The following is a 15,431-nucleotide window of genomic DNA, read 5'->3' on the forward strand; positions in this document are numbered from 1 at the left end:
ATTCTATTCCTGGTTGAGTCACATGCCCAGGCTGTGGGCTCCATCCCCAGTGTGGGGCATGCAGGAGGCAGCCGATCAATGGTTCTCTCTCATCATCAATGTTTCTAATCATGATATTTTATTAAAAGAAAGCCTACACCCATTTTCTTGTAATGCTTTATTGAAAGGATTGCAAATGTTTCCATGTGACAACATAGTAAAGGCAAATGATAGATTAATTTTATTTTGGATTGAAAGTTTAGAAAATTGCCTCTTACTCCACCATTCTGCACTATTCAATGCTACACATTTGTAAAATGTGCTAAAAGCCAGCCTGCTCTGACATAGAAATACTATATATTCTTGGAATTCTCCAACTAACAGTCTTCCACTCACAATGAAGTAGCATAAAAGACACACATTTTAAAAACCCAAATGTAGCCGTATAATATGATTCTACGAAAAGAATGTTCAATATCCAAAAATAACACTGCAATGCAGTTTGCATCAAAGCTAACTGTAAAGAAAAATATGCTGGCAAGAGTTGCAGTTTTGAGATGATGTTTCTTTTCCTCTCCCAGAGACTTTATTGTGAAGTCCCAGGGTGCAAGTCCAAGTTTCTAAGTGACCTGCAGAATAAAAAGAGGATTTTGGTATCAAGCATGGACACAGACAGTAGCTTTCAATCTATAGGGAGTTAAGGTCAAATATCAGGTACTAAGTTATTGACCATGATGGGTTAAGATGAATATAGGTACCAAAGAATTTCCATGGAACTGTTGTGAGACATTTGGAAATTGAGTTATATTTTTCAACTAAATACAATAAATCCCACACTGTATCCTCTACAGAAGGAAAAAAATGTTTTAAAAAACATTATTGGGTCAATTGACAAAATTATATATAGACAGTAGATTGGATCAAAGTATTAATGCTAGATTTTCTGAAGTTGATAACTATACTATGGTTATTCAAGAGAATGACTTTGTTCTTAGGAAGTACACACTAAATTATATGGGGTTAAAATGAGATGGTGATGTAACTGCAAATAGATCAGAAAAAAATATGATCTATTTGCAGTTACACAAAGAGAAAAAGATAGGAACAGAGGAAGATAGAGAGGCAGAGAGAAAAATGATATAGCTAATAGAGCAAAACATTAACAATTGGTGAATGTGAGTCAAATGTACGCACAGGTTTTTTGTCATACTCTAGCAACTTTTCTCTAAGCTCAAAATTGTTTCCAAATAAAATAAAATAGTAAAAGTAATACTTCATTTGATGGATCACACCCGAAGCAAATAATTTCTTTGCCCTTTAGCGGTTGTGTATTATTCTTACAGCATGTTACTTTGAATTTCTTGTATATTGGTTTGAATTTAAACTAAAATTGCTCCCTCTCCATTTCTGATGGGGGGGTGTTGAAGTCTACAACTAGGACAGTGAAGCCATCTGCTTCTCCGGCAGTTCTATGAGTTTTTACCTTATGGAGTTTGATGCTCTGTTGCTCAGTGACTACTTAAGGAATCTATGTCTCTTGGAGAATAAACCTTTATCATCATGCACTTCCCTTCTTTATCCCTGATAACAGTCCTTGCTTTGAAGTAGCTCTGTCTGAAATTAATATAGCTACTTTTGCTTTTTTTAAAAATTAGTATTAGCTTGGCATATTTTTATCTATCCATTTACTTTTCATCTATGTGTGTCTTTATATTTCAAGTAGGTTTCTTATACACACCATATAATTGGGCCTTGTTTTTTGATCCACTCTGACAAGCTGTCTCTTTTCTTCTTCTTCATAAATTTCATTATGAAATTTTTCATACAGAAAAATTGAAAGAATTGAACCATGAGATACATATGCCCATAACCTGCTAATTCTGTAAACAGTTTCCCGTGTTTGCGTTAACATACATCAGGGCAATTCTCTATCCCTCTACCCATCCACCAGTCCACCTTATTCTTGGGGGCAGCAGTGTACCCTGTGCCTTCCCCTTTCTTTCATTTCTAAGAAGAGTTGCTGATTTTTCAATCTGTTCAGCTTTTTACTTGTTAGAGTGGAGTGTCGATATCCAAGCCCCTTCTGTGTGGAAATGGAAACCAGATCCCTCAGACTGTCCTCTGGCCATCTTTCTTCCCTCCCATGATGCTGTGAGTTCCTCCAGAGTGGCAATAAGGGGGCACGTGCGTTATTGCCTGTGACAGTCCTGGCACTTTCTAAGCCCTTCCATGTCTATTCACAGTCCCTGTAACAACCCATGAGGTACATACTGTTATCATCCACGTTTTATAGATGAAGCACAAGAGATTCACTTAATAATTCACCCAAGTTATTAAATGGAGGAACCAGATTCAAATCTAGTTATCTGACTCCGAATCCACACTCTTAATCACTAGAGTATGCTGTTTTCTGTCCATTCCTAATTCATGTCCTAGAACTCTGCCCAATATTGACACTTTCCTGGGATATGATGTTGCTCATACCCATCTCTATTAATAAATGAGGTACTAATACCAATACAGTCTAAAATATTTAAAACTGTTTTCCAGAATACCTGGATTTTTAACAAATAATTTCTCCTTTTTCCTTACTTTATGAAAAAAGTCAGTGGCTGGAAATATATAGAAAATCCTGACTAAGACATTGTTTCATCTTGAGGTTATAAAATTGTTTATCAGTTAAAATACATGATATAATATCAGTAAGCTATAAAGAAAAAGACTAAAAAGCTCAAATATATAAAATGAAAAACTACTTTAAACAATAAACCATGAAAGTATATTCCTCGTATATTTATAAAATAATTATTTCTTTAATAAAGATAATTGTTTATTTATTTCTTGGCTATTTCTAAAAAATCAGTAGTAGGACATACAATGTATAGCAATATTTGAATATCAACAAGAAATATTAACAGTGTTTATTTCTAAGGAGTAGGAAAGGGGTGTGGATTTCACTTGTAATTTTTGTATTGTTTGAAATTTTTACTATAAGCACATACACACTTATTTAAACCCATAATGTAACAGCTGATTAACTTGTGGATTGCATTTCTCAAAAGCTAAAAGATGATAGTGGTTAGTATTTATTTAGGGTTGCTCTGTACAAGCACTGTTCTAACCTCTTAACATGTATAATCTCAGATAATCATCCCACAAGCTTAAGAGGCGATACCATCATTCTTCCCATTTTGCAGAAGAGAAAAAGAGGCTAAGTCACTGACCTGAAGTCACACAGATGGGAGGTAGTAGCTTTAGATTCAAACCCAGAACATCTCATTCTAAAGGCTAGACTTTTAACCACGATATAAGTGAAGTACTCCCCAACATCTGGTATCATTTGGGTCCAGTTTGTGTTTTGAGACCTACTTTGCTCTTTGGCTGTGTGTCCAAAGGTAACTTTTTTGATGATTTCTGTTCCGTGGCATTTGCTTCCCTCCTAGAGCTGCTGGTGGCATTTTTATTCGTTGCTCCCCTTCTTAGCTTGACACCTAGAGACACATGTAGGAACAACAACAAAAACACCTTTTAAAAAATGAGTCCACCCACAGTTCTAGATCTTTCCCTTCATGAGTGTTTTGTTCCCATTACCAAGGCGTCTAAGAAATATTTCCCTGGTTTCGACAGTAGAGGGAAACCAAGCCGTAAGTACTCCTGGTTCTTTCGCGTTCAACCAGAGAGCTGTTCTTACCACGCCACCTCTGACCTGGCGTTGTGAGTCCCCCTCCTGTGTTAAACTTCTCTAACGGATGGAAGTAAGCAGGCTTACTCTGTTTGCGGGCATATTCTGCTGCTTTGGGTGCTGTTAACATGGCAAAAGGGTGCAAGGAGAGGCGGGAAGGTGGAGCTCGGGGAACCTGAAAGGAAAACAGTCCTCCTTTGAAACGCTGCACACACCGTGCTGCTCACACCTGCTGCCTATGGCACTTGGCCTGCTTTCCCAGCCCACAGTCCTTAGACGTTCCTACCGGTCCCCTGGCAGCCCAGGCTTCATTGTCAGGCACGTTCACACATTGTCTTCTACTCCCAGGCTGGGTCCCTCCTGCCTAGAATCACACTGATACTCCTCAGAGTTCCCTTTACCTGGAGTGGCTACTTCCTTCCTCTCTGCCCAGGGGCTCTTTTCCTGAAGGCCCCTCCTCTTCCTTTGAGATGCAGCTCAAATATCACCTTTTCTGAGAAACGTGCCCAATGTCTTCACACCTTCACGCTCCTATACTGGCCTTCTGCCCCCTCCTCCACCCCAAGGCAGAATTCCTGACTCTCATCTGTGAACTCAAAGCTCTTTTTGAACTCACATAGAACAAACCCAGTGTGTTGTGATTGTAATCCACTGTCTGCTGCAGGGCGCTGGAAACTTATTCAAGGCTAGAACTGTCCATTCATTCATTCATTCAACAAGTTTTCAGTGAGCACCTACCATGGTCCAGGCTCTGCTTTAAGAGCTGAGTGAGGAAAGACACTAAACTATTAGGCAACCAGGGTAATTATACATCATGATAAGTTTAATAAATATACTAAACAGATGATGTGCTAGGGAGTAACCGGACAGCCACCACTTCAGACAGAAGGGACAGAGACAGCAATGGAAGCCATTGAAATATTTTTAAGCAGTAGTGTTACAAGGTCTGGCTCAGGTTTTTAAAAACATCAGTCTGGCCCAGCTGTGTGACTTAGTGGTTGAGCGTTGACACGTGAACCAGAGGTCACGGTTCGATTCCCTGTCAGCGCACATGCTCAGGTTGCGGGCTTGATCCCCAGTAGGGGTCGTGCAGGAGGCAGCTAATCAATGATTCTCTCTCATCATTGAGTTTCTATCTCTCTCTCCCCTTTCTCTCTCTGTAATATATATATATAATTTTAATATCACTCTGGCTGCTTTGTGGAGAATGGATTGAAGGGTGGAAGGAGAGAGGCTGATTAACTAATTTAACCTTTTATCTCTAGAGCCTTAGAGAGTGCCTAGCACATAGTAGGCACTCAAATGTTATTGACTAGTTGAACTATGATTCTAGTCAAGGCAATAAGTGGTTGACAGCATGGACTTTGATGTCAAACTGGCTGATTTGGAATGGAGGCTGAACCATGTATAAGACATGTGACCTTGGGCACGTCTTTTAACCTCTCTGTGCCTGTTTCTTCATGAGATAATAATGATACTGGTACCTACCTTATAGAATTGTGGTAGGGATGAAAGAGTTAGCGTATGTAAAGTATTTAGAGTAGTGTTTGGTACACAGTACAATATAGTAGCTTTAAAATTAATAATAATAAACATTTATCAGCATCATCATTTCTCTCCCTGACTCAGTTCTCTTTTTTGTATAGAATTACCCATGGCAACAATTTGGCCACCAATTCCTTTAGGGAATCCTGACTCATCTCCCAGAAAAAGGTTGAGTAATTGCTGACAAATAATGAATCAGAGCCAGGAGGCCTGAAAAGATTAACACCCCCTGCAAGATCAACAACTTTCTGCTTTCTCACTGATAGAGATTCAGGTTTTAGGTTTACAGGAGTAAATCTAAGGAGTAAAAGTTGATTATACAAATCTTTTTACGCATGTCAAGAAAGATGCCATCTCATCAACAGGACACCCTTGCATGATGTATAACCGAGGCAAAAACAAAAAGACAAGGACAACAAAACAAATACTTAGTTTTAGATTTCCAGGTCAGTAGAAAATATTCTGCTCTATCTCTATCATCCAAAACTCTTAATGACTACACTCCTAATGAGCAAGTTCCCACGTAATTAATATCATCTTTGAAGTAGGTAGAAATTTGAACTCCAAGATAACTATTTAGTTTATATATAGGTATGGTATTTTGGGGGGTAGAGTGTCTTTTTTTTTTAAAGAAAGGGACTACATTTATATATTACTAGAGGCCCGGTGGACAAATTCGTGCACGGGTGGGGTCTGCCGGCCTGGCCCCGATTGGGATGGAGGGGGTCGATCGGGGGCAGGGCTGGCAGAGGGGAGGGGCTGCAGGTGGTTGGCCGGCCGGTCCCGCCCCCTGGTCAAACTCCCGGTTGAACTCCCAGTCGAGGGGACAATTTGCATATTAGCCTTTTATTAGATAGGATTTTGTCATTTTCAACAGGAATGACTGAGCAGAGACCTGGAAGAAGCCTGCTTCCTGACAATTGGGTGCAACTGCGGTACCAGCCCTGGTCTGCCCACCTCCAGACTCCTTTTATTTTTTACCTGAGAAGTAAACTCCTGTTTTTCACTATTATTATGGGCTTTTGGTTGTATCATACAGGAAACCAGTATTAAACAATAAATGAGGATGTGTTCTCTTTACCAACAGAACAGTTTAGAGCCACCTCAGCAGGGTCAAAAATAAAAATTTTTGACCTCAGTCTTTTATTCAAATGGCAAAAATATTGATTGAGAGTTCACTTCACATCCAGCATTGTAAGGAATTAAACATAAACAATGGCCTCTAACCTCAGAAGCATAACATCTATTCAGAAAGGTGACCCTATAACGCTGAAAGTAATTGAAAGGAGGCTTTATATAAGTATGGGGCAATTGTGACTATAATAGCAAGAGCCCTTCAGGTGAATATATGCCAGGTATAAAAAAAAAAGAGAGAGAGAGAGAAAGAATTGGCTCCTGTTTGTTTGTTTGTTTGTTTTTAGTGGTTAGACACTTACATAACTTATGAAGTGATGAAGTGATCCCCTTGACAAGTCTAGCCATACATCATTCTTTTTTAAAAATATATTTTTATTGATTTCAGAGAAGAAGGGAGAGGGAGAAATAGAAACATCAATGATGAGAGAGAATCATTAATTGGCTGCCTCCTGCATGCCCCCTACTGGGGATCCAGCCCACAACCCGGGCATGTGCCCTTGACTGGAATCAAACTTGGGACCCCTCAGTCCACAGGCTGATGCTCTATCCACTGAACAAAACTGGCTAGGGCAAGCCATATATCATTCTTGACGCACTTAGAACATACAAGACGGATGCTTTTCAAGCTCCAGTTGCCCTGTTTACTGGGGCAGATCGAACCTGATGATTTTACAGGTCACTTCCAGCTCAGATATTCTCTGAGGCCCGATAATCTGATGACTCATGCAAGCAGTTAATGTAGCTTTTAAACATAGAATGAAATTCAAATCCTAAATCTAGAGTTAATCATATCTTTTTTACTTTAATGCTACTTATTAATAGCTTCATTGTGGCATAGTAACAGTATTATTATGACTGTTATTTCTTGATTCAAGTACTTCTTGAGTGCCAAATTATGTCCAAAACACATTCAACAAAAATTTCTTCCAATAGAAAGGGGTAGGGGGAGGAAAAGAAGGCAGATGTGTGTAAAGGCCTCTCTTTTCTTTTTTCCCCTTTCTCCATCAAATAGAGTTGAATATTTGTATTGCTTGCTTTATTTGTTGAAGGGAGACCTGTGCTCTTTTTCTCCATGTTAAATTTGAGTAGGACAGTTTATATTTATCTGAAGCTATTTGTGTAACCCTCACTTACTTGGCCCTTGGTTGACTTCTTCTATGGGTCCAAGGTCCTGAGCAGAAAAATGGCTCCCTATCAGGAGAAAATCCTGAAGCTAGTAAAATTGGTGAATAATACTGGGCCCATGATGCCTTTCTGTCACCAGGTGGCAGCAAATAGTCCTGGAGAAAGCCATCAGGCCGGTGCACAGTGCTCACATTGTGTCATGTGGGCAGTTCTGGTGGCTGGAAATTTGACATAATCTGATTAGTATTCAGCGGGGCTTTAAAAGCTCTTGCTTGGGAAGGATGTTAGCTGTTGCTTAGGAGATATTTTATCTGAAGGAATCAAAGGTCATTCAGATATATGCAGCAATTAGAGAGGAACTTTTGGCAATAACTTTTTTTTTTATAGCAACCCATCTCCTAGTTAAATTTTTTGAAATTATTAAGCCCCAAGGACTGTTTTAAAATCGCTCCTAAAATTTACTATATTTGAAGTGCTATATGTCCATTGAGCGGTTCTGCTAATTCCTTATTTAAGATGCGGAGGGGGTCCTCAGTGCAGCTGACCTGCCCACAAGAGAAAGGCCTGAGTAGGGAGGAGCTTGGGGGGCCCACAGGGGGTAGGTGATCCTCAGAATCTTATATTTGTAGCTCAAATCATATCATACCTTTTGTGACATCTCATGGTTTGAAATAGGCACAGTGTTGCCCAGCCAGTGTGGCTCAGTGGTTGAGGGTCTACCTATGAGCCTCCATGTAAGGAAAGCATTTTACAAACATTTATTACCCAAGTAAGATATGGCTACATCTGGTTTTGTACATTTTGATATAAAACTGTTATTTGATGCCTAAAAGTACAACATAATAAATGTGTCAAATAAATTTTCTCTAAAAATCCCTTGAATTGATAGACTCAGGTCACCCCTACCTTGGTAGCACCAGAATTGGCAGAAGAATCCGCCCCGTAAATTTTAAAGACTTCTTCGATTGGGATGCTGTTCTGTTAAACAACAACAACAACAAAATGTATTATCATATCATGGCTTTTCTTTTGGCACAAAACAAAGCTGTTATAGCTCCAGGATGTCCATCTCTGTGCCTGTGTAGCATGGGCATTAAATAAACAACTTCTGAATAAATTTTAAACCAGAATATGCTGAATCCAATTAGTTATGCGTTTCATTCTGGGGTCTTTTGCCCCTTAAATAAATGTTTCCACAATGCAATATAGAAGTCAAAGTTTTTTTATTATAACTTAAAAAATGAAACATTTAATATCTGTACATCTTAAACATTTATATAAGCATTGGTTAAAGACAAAGTAAATATGCATTAATATCAAAATGTGCATAGAAAATATAGCATCTTCATATATACAAAGAGTGTTCTTTTCCTTACCATTAAGATTCCAGCATAAGATGATAAGATCATTGCTTCTCTTTCTCTATGGTTTGGGTATATGGGTCTGCCACGAAAGGGTCTTTTCCTAAGGGGGAACATGAATAAATAAGAATCGAGGGTTTATTCTTGTTGTTTTTGATACCTGCTAAGGTTGTGATAATAATCCATAAGTAATCTCCAATGGCCATGTGCTATGTGCTATGCACTTGTTCACAAAACTGACATGATGAACCCACCATCTTTGAATTTTGAATCTTCCAACAGTGGTGATGAATTTGCCCTCATCTATCCAAGTTTTCACAGCTATCAAACATGGGCTGACTGGTCACTATGGTGGACAAGTATGGATTTGCCAACCAGGATCCTTTCCCTTCTTGTGGCAATTTGCTTGGGGGAACTGCCTTACTCCACTGTAAACCTAAGTGCTTCAGGTTTAGCAATGGCTCTGCTAAACCTGTTCTATTTTGTCCGGATTCCAAAGATTGGAAAACACACTGTGGACTAAACTAGTCACGGTCTTCCATCCCCCACTCCACCCCCAGACAAGTCAGGGTTAACAGAGCTATTGAGACAATTCTGTGATTTTTAGGAATCCATTTTTCCCTGGACTGAATTTTGCAATAAAGTAGGCTGAAACTAAGAACAGTGTCTAGCCAGAGGAAATAGTCAAGAGGTAGGTCTTGATGACATGGTTTGAGTTTGAATTAAGTCTTGCCTTAGGAAGAGCTACTCATGGATTTTCAAATACAGAAGCAGTAAATCTCCTCCCCTCCTTCTCTCTCTCTCTCTCTCTCTCTCTCTCTCTCTCTCTCTCGCTTAAGTCTGTTCAAACTGGATTTTCTGCTTATTATAACTGCACTCTAACTGATTGACACAGCCATCCAGGGCCAGGTGTGTGTTCTAAGGCCATGGAACGGAGAAAAGTAACTGGCCTCTGGAATAAGCTGCTCAATTCTGTTGCACATTCTTACCAATTGAGTGTGTCTGCCTGGCACACAGGGAGAAAATGCCGATAATCCTGGAAAGGAAATTATTCTACAATTCAAACAGCTCAACTCAGGTACATATCTGGTCAAATGCTTAAGAAGTTGCGTTTGATGGTCCTTAGGAAAAGATTGTAGCCTTTCCCCACAGAACTGGCCATCTGAACAATCATGGCCTGTGCACAACAAAGCACCGACTTATTTCTAAGGGAGAACATTCTATGCAATAGAAACCAATTAGGCCCTAGCAGGTTTGGCTCAGTGGATGGAGCGTCAGCCTGTGGAGCGTCAGCCTGTGGACTAAAGGGTCCTGAGTTCGATTAAGGTCAAGGGCACACCATCCCATGTGGGGCATTCAAGAGGCAGCCGATCAATGATTCTCTTTCATCACTATTGTTTCTATCTCTCTGAAATCAATAAAAGTATCTTTTTTTAAAGGAAACTGATCAGCAGAGATGTAACAAATGTAAACACTATGTGACTTCCCCAAGTTGACAGCTGTGGGGTTTCTTCAGATTTCTGGTTGCAGAGGGATACTCCGCTGCAGTGTTTTCACATCAGAGTACTCACGGTGGAAGATGCCAGTTAGAACTTCCTCTTTCGTTTCTCATAGTCACACATTAAAAAAAAACACAACTATTTCAACTTACACTTTTTCCCACTCCAGCCAAGTTAAGTCTTCCGAGCGATCCAGCCATTGCAAAGCAACACTGATGGCCAGGTCATAGTGCGCCTGGAAGCAGGAAGCACAGAGAGCAAAGGAACCGGCTTAGACATTGGCCGAAGCCCTCCCTGGGCCCAGTGACAATGGCTCTGCTAAACCTGTTCTACTATTTTGTTCGCAATGGTGAGGCTCATTAGCTCTGTCCAGTAACCTGATGCTCAGACAGAAATCATAGAGATCTCCAGGCATTGCCTTCACCTCCCACTAGAGCAGGGGTTGTTTTTCTTGTTTGTTTTTATTGTCGTTGTTTGTTTGTTTGTTCTTGGCTTCTGTGGATCAAAAACGAAAAGAGATTCTTGGGAAGAATATTACACTCGGAATCAGGGAATCTGGACTCACATCTAGGTATGGCCAATAATCGGTAGTGTATCCTTAGGTGAACAATTGATGTTCTGTGGGCCTCAGTTTTAAGTTTTGTTGTTTTTTTTACTTTTTATTTTATTATTTTCATCACCATTTATCCCCCCATACGTTCTTCCACCTCCACCCACTCCCCTCCCCTCACAATCACCATACTCTTGTCCCTGTCCATGAGTTCTTTCTCTTTTTTCCCCTTTTTGTCTCAATCCCACCACTCACCAGCCCCCACCCCTTAAAATTTTGAAATAGAGAAAGGTGCAGGTGGAGGAAGAGGGACCCAGAGAACAGTTCCTAATTCTGTAAGTAGAATGACAGAAACGTGTTCTCGGGGCACAGGGGAACCGATGTGTCCACTGGGGAAGCCTGGGAGGCTTCAGAGAAGAGGCTTTGGTGGAACTGGGGCTTGGAGGGGGAGGGTTTATGGAGGTGGGGCAGGACCTCCAGGTGGAGGGGTGAGCATGAGCAAAGGGCTGAGGTAGACCTGATTAAGTGACCTGCTAAGAGACTCATACAGAAAGCTGAGGACCAATTCCAACGAAGGTCAGTTTGACTTCCGCATTTTCAGATGGGTTTTAAGGTTCTATCTCACACCCATGTTTTTTAAAACAATGTGATTATTTCTATTTCTTCCAGGGGCTGAACCAGACTGAAAAGTGAATTAGAAGAAGAAGGAGGAGGAGGAGGAGGAGGAGGAGGAGGAGGAGGGAGAGGGAGAAGAAGAAGAAGAAGAAGAAGAAGAAGAAGAAGAAGAAGAAGAAGAAGAAGAAGAAGAAAGAAGAAAAAAAAAAAGAAAGAAAAGAAATGGACCCTGATCAGTTGTTGAAACTTAATCCAAAGACTGGTTCGTGGACTGGTAACACTGGATCATTTATTAGAAATGCAAATTCCCAGCCCCACCCCCTACTTCCTGAATCACAACGGCCTTGTAATAAGACCTCATTAAAGTTTGAGAAGCAATTATCTAATTGACTTAATTTCTCCATCTAATACGTGCACTGAGAAGCACTTAAGAAAACCAAGGCCTGACCGCTTACTCAGCCCCAGGGAAGTCAGATCCTTTCTTCCCTGCTAGTGCAAGGGCAGTAAATGGGAGGATAAAAAGCTGAGGGTTTACTAGTTTCTTTTGAATTAGATCTTTACACAGTTTCTTAACTTACAGGAAGTGAAATTTTATTACATAACATGAACCCAAGATTCAACACAAATAATAATAGAAAGGATTTTAGGATTATTCAATTCTTTGGTTTTCTCCATTAATGCGCATGGTAAAAAACAAAACAAACAAACAAACAACAACAACAAAAACACCCAGTATTATACTTGAGAACTACATGATAGCTAATTTTGTCCAAAAAATGTTAACATCATATGTAATATTTGCCCCTGCACCCATTTTGCTTTTTAATCTTTTCTAATGCCAATAGCAGAAGTCACATGACTTTTATTTTCTCATTCCTGTTGCTTTCAGTTTAATGGGTTGAAAAGACCATGTGGAGAATGCCAGGATGAGATGAGAAAGAGGCCGTTCTAGAGGACCAGGGTCAGCCTTGTTTATTACATACATTATATACTTATGTCCCCTTCACTAACATGTAACACAGATGTGGCTTCCACCCGCATGCCTTTCTTTACCATATCATCTAGAAAGGTGAGTTGCCTTCTTCCTTTTGGGTCAAATTCCTTTTCCCGAAGTCTGATGCCAATATAATCTCCCCTTAAAAGCAAGAGAGCAGGATTGAACCACTGGGAATGACACGGGAGTTCCATCTGCAGATGGGGGTTCCTGCCCAGCCCCTCCCTCCCGCCAAACACAAGAGCAGTCACTGACAGCTCTGAGAGCCGGGTTCACAATTCCTTCTTTTTATATGGATAATTATTTGGCTACTGTTTTGATTTAACAAAATCACTATTTTGATTTAAAAGGCAATTCTGCAATGCAGTAGGCTTAAAATGTCTCACCATAATGAAATTAAACCACATTTATCTAAAAACTAAATGCACATCGTGGGCACAGAATTTATAGGAAAGCAGGGAGTATGATAAATCCCCACATGCAGAAAAGGTTCACAAAAATGAAAGGATTGAGACCCACTGTTTAAAATAAAGATTCCCTTGCTAACCATGTGAAATTCAGGCAAAATGTCAACGAGGTTGATAAATTTCGGGCCAGATGTATTCTTTTGCTTTTCCTCATTGGAATGCAAATACCCTTAGGAGGAGTTATACATAACAATGTATTAGTAAGTCCAGTTTAGTGTGTCCTCCTCAGATCCCTCCAGAGGACAGAATTAGGGCCCTGGGAGGAGACTGGAGGGGCTGCCATTCTGGAAAGTCAGGAAGAAAGAGCACTGGATGCAGGACAAGGGGCCCTGGGGTCCCCCTCCACACATCTCTGGGCTCCCATGAGGCCACGCTTCTGGTCGTCAAGGTCTTTGGCACACACTTTGGGCAAGTAACCTTACGAGGGATAAGTCTGTTTCTGCCTTCTTGAACTCTTCTGATTTATTACACTTAGATTGATAAAAATCCTCAATTTTTTTTCTTTGTCATCCTAAGGTACTTTATTTAGAGTGCCCTAACTGTATTCTTTGGCTATAACTTTACATTTACATCCCTTTTGAAATTCCAGTTCTAGGTGGAGGAATTAACATTCCTGATTATGGTTTGTTGTTTATTAGTTTGGCCTCCAAACACGTACCTGTAAACATCTGTGAATTCACACATAGTTTACTCCAGCGTTTCTTAAGGATTTGTTCCAAGATCATTATCTTAGCAGCTGAGAGAGCACATTGGATGGGGACTGTGATGAAGTCTTTGATGAAAAGGGCATTATTATTGTGCCTATAATACATATGAAATAGGACATAGCTGCCTCCCTCCCCCCGTCCTTTTTATATCGTCTGTTATTTTCACCAACCTCTTAACAAAATACCAAGTCAAAGAAAAGCTAGCACAGGAGAAAAAACATTTTTCCATGGGGAGACTTAATATTTTCTTTTGTTTGTTTAAACATAAAAGTTCCGATGGCAGGAAACAGGAGATGAATTACTGAGTTGATCGGACTGACCATAAGAGAGGCAGAGGCTGCAATTTCAATGCTGGGCCCCTGGGTACATTTTTCAGAAATCTCCCCTCTATCTTTTCCAGCAGAGCCCTCTCAAAGGCACACCCTGCCCAGCACAGCTGACAGGGCTGTGGTCCCAGATCCTAGGCTCTGGAACAGGGATGCCTCGGATGAGCATGCTGCTGGCAGAAGCATCCTCCCTAGAGATTCAGCATCAGGCTTTGCACCCCGAGTGAGGCCTCTGGTGCCGGAGACACAGGCCAGATTGTCCGGCTTTTTTTTTGATAGTGCAGGAATAAAACCTTCCTGAGATGTTTACCCTCCTGCCAATATCAGACCATCCATGACAGGAAACCCACCAAATGCTGAGTATGGTAAATGAAAGTTATTCTCAATCTTACTTACAGGAGCCTTTTCACCTCCTTCTTTAGGAGCCTTCTTTCCATGATTAAAGGCTGACCCAGCTGCGCAGGTATCTGCAGCTTACACTGCACCTGATATCTGTTAGGAAGACGCAGTCTCTCTGAGCCTAGAAGCTACCGCAGCAAATCAGAGAGAATTGGAGTTAGGGACGCTATCACTCCAAATACCAGTCATGGAGTCCCAGGCTCTGGAAGGGATCCGAGAATGTGCAGAGCTCAGGCCTCTTATTCAGCAGGTTCCAGGGCAGAAAGCTGTCTGGAGGCCAGTGCATTGTACCTTGAGTTTATCTGGCACTTCTCATTCCTTGCGAGTGTTTCCAGCATTCATCATTTACCGGCCCTTGCAATAAACTAGCAAGTAAAACAGGCCAGGCTTGTGTAATAGCGGATGAGACTATTTGGGGAGAACCATCCGAATGAGGATGGTTTGTGTTCTGAATATGTTTGAGCTCTGAGTACATTGGACCTAGCGACTCCCAGTGAATTCGCCCTGGTGCAATGGCTCGTGATAGTGTTTTCTATGGAATCCACTCACAACTTCTTTTTTTTTTTTCCATGCACAACTTCTTATGGCCAGAAGGTCCTTGAAAGACCATGTGGTTATGGCAAATGTGAGACCATGTCTTCAGTTCCTACCCCAACATCGAACCAGAAATTGGAGTTTAGGTGATGGGGTCAAACGGGTTCTGAAGTCACAAAAAAAGTTTACAAAACAAAAATTATCGGTGTAAATTTACAATAGCTAAGATTTGGAAACAGCCTAAGTGCCCGTCAGCAGATAAGTGGATTAGAAAACCGTGGTACATCTACACAATGGAATACTATGCTGCTGTAAAAAGGAAGGAACTCCTACCATTTGCAATAGCAAGGATGGACCTGGAGAGCATTATGCTAAGTGAGATAAGCCAGTCAGAGAAAGATAAATATCACATGATCTCACTCATTTGTGGAATATAATGAACAACATAAACTGATGAATAAAAAACAGATCCAGAGACAGAGAAGCATTGATCAGACCATCAAACCTCAGA

General features: G+C 40.6%; 1 protein-coding gene across 1 annotated transcript; it reads right to left on the reverse strand.

Moving 5' to 3' along the window:
* Positions 1-48: 48 nt before the first annotated feature.
* On the reverse strand, positions 49-14,424 carry CUNH2orf80 (chromosome unknown C2orf80 homolog). The gene is made up of 8 exons (XM_006082461.3): positions 14,384-14,424; positions 12,547-12,628; positions 10,481-10,563; positions 8,845-8,932; positions 8,375-8,446; positions 3,749-3,836; positions 3,349-3,470; positions 49-608 (listed from the first exon to the last, which is right to left on the reverse strand). Exons 1-8 carry the CDS (start codon positions 14,422-14,424, stop codon positions 600-602), a joined length of 585 nt encoding a protein of 194 aa, XP_006082523.1. The 3' UTR covers positions 49-599.
* Between the last annotated feature and the right edge of the window lie 1,007 nt (positions 14,425-15,431).

The sequence above is a fragment of the Myotis lucifugus genome, unplaced genomic scaffold (assembly GCF_000147115.1).
Source record: "Myotis lucifugus unplaced genomic scaffold, Myoluc2.0 scaffold_3, whole genome shotgun sequence".
NCBI lineage: Eukaryota > Metazoa > Chordata > Mammalia > Chiroptera > Vespertilionidae > Myotis > Myotis lucifugus.